The 8,601-nt window shown below is 45.8% G+C and overlaps 1 protein-coding gene across 2 annotated transcripts; it reads right to left on the bottom strand.

Annotated features, from left to right (window-relative positions):
• Positions 1 to 615: 615 nt before the first annotated feature.
• On the bottom strand, positions 616 to 6,191 carry LOC129853829 (RING finger protein 37-like). 2 transcript variants are annotated; one of them, XM_055920255.1, is made up of 7 exons: positions 6,029 to 6,190; positions 4,912 to 4,979; positions 3,921 to 4,022; positions 3,060 to 3,793; positions 2,139 to 2,917; positions 1,788 to 1,979; positions 616 to 1,143 (listed from the first exon to the last, which is right to left on the bottom strand). In XM_055920255.1, the coding sequence occupies exons 1-7, from the start codon at positions 6,129 to 6,131 to the stop codon at positions 872 to 874; spliced, it is 2,250 nt and encodes a 749-aa protein (XP_055776230.1). In that variant the 5' UTR covers positions 6,132 to 6,190; the 3' UTR covers positions 616 to 871. The 2 variants fall into 2 exon arrangements, with proteins under 2 accessions (XP_055776230.1, XP_055776228.1); XM_055920253.1 differs by having other exon boundaries at positions 1,788 to 2,917; positions 6,029 to 6,191.
• Positions 6,192 to 8,601: the final 2,410 nt, after the last annotated feature.

The raw sequence follows: 8,601 nt of genomic DNA, 5'->3' as shown, positions 1-8,601 counted from the left end.
ACTGGGGTAGGATACACGACTATCCTCGATGAAAGGTGTTTATCGAGGGGGGGGAAGACACTCTCCCATCGTATTGAAACTCTCCTCAACCACTTTTTGGCTTCCGGGTCACGGAGGAGAGGACGGACTTTTGCCCAAATGTGAAAAGGCCGAAGAGAAGAGAATGAGAGGGAGAATAGTATAGATAAATGTATTCACCTATGAAGTCCCTGTCAAGTAACATTTTTTGTCTTTATGTTTGAGACTATTGTGGCAAAATATATTTTGAATCTTGAAAACAGGGGGGGGGGGGGCAGGATCAGCAGAGGTTTTTCTGTACTGGCCACTCAGATACAGCAACCTTGGACCACTCTGTTCTCTCTCATTCTCCATCTCCCCCAACCTTTCTTTGTGACTCAACACACTTTTCTATTCCTCTCTGATCAATCTATACAACGGCAGCTGACAAAAGGCTGTGGCCCTTGCTGTGACGCTACACTATTGCCTTGTTCAGCAAGACAAGTTAGATAAAGCAGAAACAGAGACACACTCTCCTTAAGTTATGACACCTGGGTGCAAGTACGACCCACATCACCACAATTAATAAACCAAACAAAAAAACATACATTTAAGCAGTTTAGTCTGTAAACGTTTTAATGACTTCTGTTGGGGAGTGGGGTAGAGGGGCAGCACAAGACAGGTGGATTTGTTTATCAAGGCCCAAGGGATAATAAAGAGTCCCATTGTAATCTGTTTCGTCCAATGTCCACCCCTCACAGTTGCAGTGAAGAGCACAGGCATGTACAGTGAGTGGGAGTCCGGTGGTGGTTAACAACACACATGTTTTCAGTGAGTAGGGTTGTTCAGTGGTTAATGCCACACACTTTTTCATTCAGTGATGCACGCGCGTGATGTTACTGGAAGAGGCAGGGATATTGCAGGTGGGACATAGGATGTGATTGGGCATTGCTGTGGTGACAAGTGGGCGGGACTTCCTGTGTAGGCAGGGGCGGCACAGGAAGTGACCACAGGGCAGGCGGTATGCTGACGGAGAGGTCGAGTAGACGGACAGAGAGCAGGAACACGAACCACACCTGTTCTCACCTGGGAGAGAGAGAAAGGGAAGGGGAGAGAGAAGGGGGGGAAGGAGAGAAATAGGAAAAGCTATAGAGGGTGAAGGAGAGAAAGAGAACACATGTATTGAGCAGTACATATAACCTTGAATGAGTATCTGTTCAGTTTTTATTTTCTCTCTCACAGACCACTGTATTCACTCTCCAACAACTGAAACATTGAAAAAAGGCTATCAACAAACTACAGGAATTACAGCAATGGAAATAACGCATTTATGGCAAGTCGCAGAGGATCCAGTATAAAGAAAGACCCATCTTGACCCATCTCTGCACACATACTGTAGGTGAAAATAACAAACTGAAAGACCTTGGTACAGTGTAGTAGGCCTGAAAAGCCTGCCGTTGGACTGCCTCTCTATGTTTTAAGTGTCTTTCTCCCTGGTAACTAGGCAACATCCCACTACTTAACCATCTAACTCGTTCAACTAATGACTAGTCAACTCAATACTTTTCCCCGTCATTCATTCGTACTCTCAACCCTGAAGTTGATGGAAAACCTTATAAAAGCATTACAGCCATTCTATTTCAATTGAAGTAATCACTTTTCTGAACGGGATTGGAGAAGTGAAAAAACAGGATTCCACTGAATTGTTTTTCCTTGTCAGATCAGTGATTACTCAGAGGAAAAGATACATCTTAGCCATATTCATACCAGCCACTAGCCGCTGCTCCTACCTGTTGGGGTGTCAGCGGGTGTGTCTGTGTGTTTGTGTTGGACCTGGGGGGTTTGGGAGGTGTAGGAGGTAAAGGAGGGTCGGCCCTGCAGGGCTGAGAGAAGGGCCTGGTCTAGACTGGCAGACAAACGCTGCTCATGGTCTAGACTGGCAGACGAACAATGCTCATTGGAGCTACCGCTGGGAACGGTGGCTGGAACAAAAGGAATAACACAGCAACACTCATGAGTGACACATTCAAATATTTGATAGATCCAACCTTCAATAAAGGCCTTTGAACTAGCAAGAGAATGAATGCCTCGATGTTTTGCTCTCACGCTTTTTGAATTGTCAACACCAATGTACCACTTACCTGTGGAGATAGTGGAGTTTGTGTCTGTTCTTAGTCTTTTCGAGTCAGGAAGTAGCTCCTTGGCGTGACCAGCACTAGCAGAGGCTGCTTTGGCCGTGGGGGGCTCACCCTTTCCCTTAGAGCGGATCAGAGTGGCCCAAACCTCCAGCTCTCTCTTCCTCCTACTCCCCAAATCTGGCCCCCCATCCTGGGGACTCACTCTATCCACTAGCCCTTCTTTACAACCAACTTTACCAGCACACCGGTCCTTCCCATTCCCATTCTTCACCCTGTTGTTAAAAGCTCCGGTTCCCCTGTGCTGTGTAGAGTGGCTCCTCTCAGTATTTACACTTTCTGCACGTTTTTGGGTAGTCTGTGTGAGAGTCCCACTGTTCCTGCTAAGTGCACCCTGGTGGTTGGCTGACTCTATAGCAGCAGCAGCAGTAGTGACAGCAGAGTCCCCACTGTCCCCAGTCCTCTGTGGGGGTATGAGCCTGGAGGTGTGCGGACTCTCCCCCTGGACCTGCCTCCCCACCATCCCCTCCCTGACCTCTAACCCTGTCTGAAGCAGGAAGCGGTCGATGCGGCTCTTCAGGTGGGGGTTGGGGAGGGCCTGTGCCTCAGGGATGAAGGGGACACCGGTGAAGGGGTCGTTGGGGACACGACCCCAGGTAGCCTCCCTCCTCTGGTACTCTTCCAGAGTGGAGCTGTCCACAGACACTCCGCTGGGCAGCAGCATAGGGAGCAGCATCACTTCCTGGGTCAGGGGGTCCAGGAAATCCTCAGGGACCTGCAGGAGGCTGGGAGGGGGGTTGGACCGAGAAAAATACAGAACATTATTATCGTCCCAGAGATCTTGCCTTTGGCTTGAGGACCAGAATTACAATTCACCTTGCATCATATATTGTGTTGAAAACAGTCAGCATTTAATACACACTTTACCTAGTTGCTGTTGTCGTCTGTGACAGTGGCTGTGGTTGAACGACAGGTGAAGGCTGCGCTGATGCCAAGTGGCTAAGCTGTGGCGCTGGTCTCAGGGTAGCATTCTCATGTGCTATTCTCACCCTCTCCGCCTCCTCTGGAGGACAGCAGCGAGAAGGCAGCCCCCACACTGCCAGTGCCTTGAGCCCCATCGCAGAGGCACCCGCACCATATGGCACTGACACACGGAGTTGCTTCACAGAGCCTAGTGAGAGCGGCCCCCTGCTCCACAGTTCCTCTTGTCTACACCCCTCTCGGGGGGGCGGTGGCAGGGAGGGGAATGGAGGGCGCGGGCGGAAACAGGGATGGGAGAAACTGACATGGGTCTCTTCTCTTAGTTCACAGCGTCCCACTAGGCGGAAATCCCCCTGGCTGGTGTCTGTGTGACTCTGAGTTTGGCCACGTTGGGCCCATTGCTGGCTCTTCTCCTGGCCTTGTTGGCTCCATTGTTGGGCCTGGAGGCTCCATTGGTGGCCTTTGAATTGGGCCTTGGCTTGGTCCCATTGCTGGCCCTTCTCTTGGCCTTGTTGGACCTGACTTTGGCCCTGCTCTAGGCTGTGGTTGTGAGGGAGTGGGGGATCAGAGCTGGTGCTGATCTCCAGCCTCTTGCAGGCCTGTCCACGGTCCATCCCCCAGGGCCACAGCTCCACATCCACCCGACACACTTCCACCTGGAAACCAAACTGCAGTGTCACCTAGGGTCAGATAAAGGGAAGATTAGACAGACACACACCCAAAATGACCACTTCTCTAGAACGAGATGAAGAATGGGACAGTGATGTCATAAGATTAATCTCTAAATATTCTAGAGCGTCAGCTCACCTGAACGGGTGGCCGAAGGAAGTACTCCAGCTTAAAACCCCGCCTCCGGACTGCTGGGTCAGCCGATAGGAGGTTGGTGACGTCATACCCATCTGCACACAGCTAGATGAGGGAGAGGGGGTAAAGAAGAGAGGAGAGAGAGGGGTGAAGAGTGAGGAAGGGGAGAGGGATGGAAAGGAGGAGGAGAGAGAGAGGTAGGGTCAAAGAGAGAAGTTATGAGGGGTAAAGTGAGGTAAGGGAAAGAGGAGACAGGAAGGGCAAAAAGGAGAGGTGGAGAATGAAAGGGGAGAGGTAAAAGAGGAGAGTGAAAAGGATGAAGAGTCACTCCCAGAACAATAATAAGAACTAGCCAAGAGAGTTTCATTCAGCCTATAATACAAAGCGAGGAACAGAGCAAGGTCAGCTGTGATTCAACCTCCCACACTTGCCCCTCTCCTTCCAACCTCTTCCTCTCATTCTAGCGCACATCTCTCACCCTAGCTCTTTCTCCTCCTCCTCTCCATAAAACCCAGAAGACAGAACATGACAACAGATGTATTAAAGAAGGACAAGAGGGTGAGACGAGACAAAAAGAAAAAGTGGCTTTGTCAGCTGGATGCCAGGTTCGCACTCAGGAGGAGGAAAGCGAGTATCTGAACTTTTCCAATAAGAATGCTCATTTTAGATGTTTTAATTAGAAGCATCCCCCCCATTTGCATTGACTGGCTGAGCATAACCATAGCATAACCATAGGGCGGCGCACAATTGGCCCAGCATCGTTAGGGTTTGGCCGGGGTAGGCCGTCATTGTAAATAAGAATTTGTTCTTAACTGACATGCCTAGTTAAAGGTTAAATTATATTTCGTTTAAAAAAAAAAAAAATTTAAGCATACAACCTTTGTTCAGATTGTTAGCCGACACATTGAACCAACGCTAGAAAACGACCCATGGAAGGGGGGATAATGTCAGCTCCGGTCCATACAATCCTAACGCAATGTAAAATGTTTTGTACCTTGTCACACTGGATGGTGGTCTTGAAATGTGGCAGGCAGAGATTCACCACCATGGTCTTCACACTTGCTGAAAAAAGTAATAATAAAGTAAAATCAATGTTAACTTCTACACTTTTCATTGCTCTCCTCATTAGGGTTACCAACTTACTCGGTGGAATTATGAAAATCCTTCAGACAACAGTCTAAACCAGGCTTAGCAAAACAAGTGTCAACCCTACTGATCACAAAGGGCAGCACGTCTGTGGATGTATGACAGAGATGCTGAATAATTCCATTCAATTGCCTAGATCTTTATTGTCCCTTAAAGGTCAATTCTTGTTCAGTGTAAAAAAAGACATACATCTACATATAGCAAATATTTCTTACAGTGACAAGGGGAAGAGTAAGGCCAGTGTGTTGTGAATCATAAACACACAATGAAGTTCTATACAGGCAGTAATAGCTACAGACTGAACAAAATTGTTTATCTTCAGAATTGCAATAACCCTTGACGTCTCTCCACCGTCAGCGGTCAGATGACCTTGTCCTAGAAAGGGTCACTTAATTAGTTTCACGTTCATTTACAACGATTGCCTACTTGATTCAAAGAAACAATATATTGGGAAGCAATATATAACTCATAGCACTACATCCAATAAATCGTAAGGAGGATGACACACTACATTATAATTGAACACAAAGAAAAAGGACATGGCAGTAAAGAAAAAAAATACGACAATGCCATTCAGTAGTCTATCTGGAGTTATACAGTCATGTTCAGTTAGCCTAGCTATTCCTCCACAACACAACAAGTTAGCTAGTTAGATAACGCTAGAGGCATATGCTAGCTACATAATAGCATTTGAACACATTATAGCCTATTCTACACACAAACGGTCAACTAATGACAGTATTCTGTCATTTATGTTGGCCCTTTCATCTCTAAAGATAACCAACTAGCTAGGTAGTACTTCTTTGGTTGTTTCCTAGCCAGAGACCCGACGATGGGGTCTCTCTGGCTAACGTTAGTTGCTTAATTGCTAGCGAACGTTCGCTAGCTAGCTAGGTTTTGTTTACAGAAACCGGTCTAACGTTAACTTCTTGCAAAAAGTTGGCTAGCAAGCTATATGAGTTTACCGTGCTTCCTGCTAATGTTCTTGTAGAAGAGCTCACACGAACTGTCTGAAATATATGAAGATACGATCACTTGAGCTTTTCTCTGGAGGGACCACTTTTGCATGCATTTAACCAAAACACTGACTACCAGCTAGCTAGCTAATGTAAGGAAAGAGAAGAAGGACAAATTTCACGGCGTCAACTGTTTTCACGATTGCTACTACCTTGTGACAGTTCTAATGAATTGGCTCTGAGTATAGCACTATGATGCCAAAAGCAGATAGGCCTACAATGTTAAAGCTGTTCTTACAGCTTCTCTGCTATGAATTTAAGGATTTTTCTTAATTCGAAATGGTTAATTGTTTCGATGTGGCAAGAGAGGTTTACATCAGAATAGCAGCAGTACCTTGACAGATTTATTAGATTATGGCACCTAGGGGAGAGTGGGGTAAATTGAGCCACCATTGTTTCTAGGAAATCAATCACAAAATTAATGATTTTAATAAATATTTAGGAAAAGGTAATCATTTCATGGAGTCTGTGAAGTAAGAATCCACATGGAAAAAGTGGTAAGCAAATTAGGTAAAAAAACAAACAGATTTTCACCAAGTCAAATTAATTATGACTGGGGTACAGTAAGTGTTTCCAAAAAAGTTCAAAGGGTTTGTTATTTGTTAAGCCTGTGTTAAAAGTTGCTTAAAAGTATTAAAGGCAAAAAAACATTGTGATTGCGTTGAATTGTGTTTGGGAAATGGTTTTAAAAGGTAATGATAATATTTCATTAAGTAAAAAAATGTGTAGGCAGCTTAATTTACTCTGTCCCATGGCTCAACTTAACCCATACCCGGGGTAAGTTATGCTAAGAAACCACTTTTGTATGGCTGTATGGTCAAAAAGGGTATGAAATTGTTGCCGCCGTAGCATTGAACGCCAGAGAGCATTTGGCCTCCCTTGATAAAAAACAATATAAAATAATAGCCAATCAGCTTTGAGCTAAACTGAGTGAGCTCAGCTGGGAAGCCAGTTTGGATTTGGCTTCATACCAATCACATCAAAAGCAAAATGACAAAAAAAACTTGAATTGTTGCATCTCGTTGTGTCGTTGTCCTCTGGTGGCTAGCTAGCTAAAATGGGCCCTTTCCTAAATTAGCCATGGATGGAGATAGGGATTTGGACTAGATGTAGTAGGTTAATGTTAACGTAGGTTAATGTTAACCAGCTGGCTTATCGTCACCCATGAAAGGAAGTTAGGCTAGTGAGCAAGCATTTTAACCAGGTAGCCTAGGACAACAAAAACTTAAAGCATGCATTATATGACAGTCATAGACCGTTTAGTCAACATGAAAGAGTGGAGGATGGCATTGGCATTTCTCTACAAGTAGGGTGAGTCCCAAAAAAATGATACTTGCACACACACACACACACACACACACACACACACACACACACACACACACACACACACACACACACACACACACACACACACACACACACACACACACACACACACACACACACACACACACACACACACACACACACACACACACAGAGAGAGAGAGAGAGAAATCAGAACCATGGACAGCCACATCATATTTAGGTTTGGTTGATTGGACCAAATCGTTTTTGGTATATTTTAGTTGTCACTGTATTAGACTAAGCAAAGGGGATTGGATGATATTGAAATGGTGCTGGAATAGTGGAGGCAGCTCCTGTTTTCTTTGCGACTTGCGGTAACTCTCCGTGGTTCTAAATCAACAGTTGTTTAGTACTCCGAAAATGTCTGAAACATTAACTTGCTTGACCATGTTGTAGGTCATGTAACTGTTTGTTACATGCAATATGGTTTGTGGACTTCACCGGACAGATGTTGCTTTCAGGTTTTGTGATGAAACAAAGGTGTGGTTGAATTTAATCTGCCACTGTGTCTTCTCATTGTCTCGGCCTTAGGCCTATATATAATGGTGGCAAGGCATATGAACTAACAGGTTATAGAGCAAACAACGCAATTATCACACCACATAGGTTGTAATATGGCTTTTTAGGGGGGGGGGGCTTAGCTTCCCTGGTGATTTTACCCACGCACAGCTACTGCCCTTGACCGTGTCTCCCGACCCATCCTGTCTCAGCCTCCAGTATTTATGCTGCCGTAGTTTATGTGTCGGAGGGCTAGGGTCAGTCTGTTATATCCGGAGTATTTCTCCTGTCTTATCCGATGTCCAGTGTGAATTTAAGTATTCTCTCTCTCTCTTTTTCTCTCTCTTTTTTTCTTTCTTTCTCTCTCTCTCTCTGAGGACCTGGGCCCTAGGACCATGCATCAGGACTACCTGGCCTGATGACTCCTTGCTGTCCCCAGTCCACCTGGCCGTGCTGCTGCTCCAGTTTCAACTGTTCTGCCTGCAGCTATGGTACCCTGACCTGTTCACCGGACGTGCTACCTGTCTCAGACCTGCTGTTTTCAACTCTCTAGAGACAGCAGGAGCGGTAGAGATACTCTGAATGATCGGCTATGAAAAGTCAACTGACATTTACTCCTGAGGTGCTGACCTGTTGCACCCTCGACAACCACTGTGATTATTATTAGTTGACCC

The sequence above is a fragment of the Salvelinus fontinalis genome, chromosome 4 (assembly GCF_029448725.1).
Source record: "Salvelinus fontinalis isolate EN_2023a chromosome 4, ASM2944872v1, whole genome shotgun sequence".
Lineage (NCBI taxonomy): Eukaryota > Metazoa > Chordata > Actinopteri > Salmoniformes > Salmonidae > Salvelinus > Salvelinus fontinalis.
This window is presented reverse-complemented; position numbering and strand designations above follow the sequence as displayed.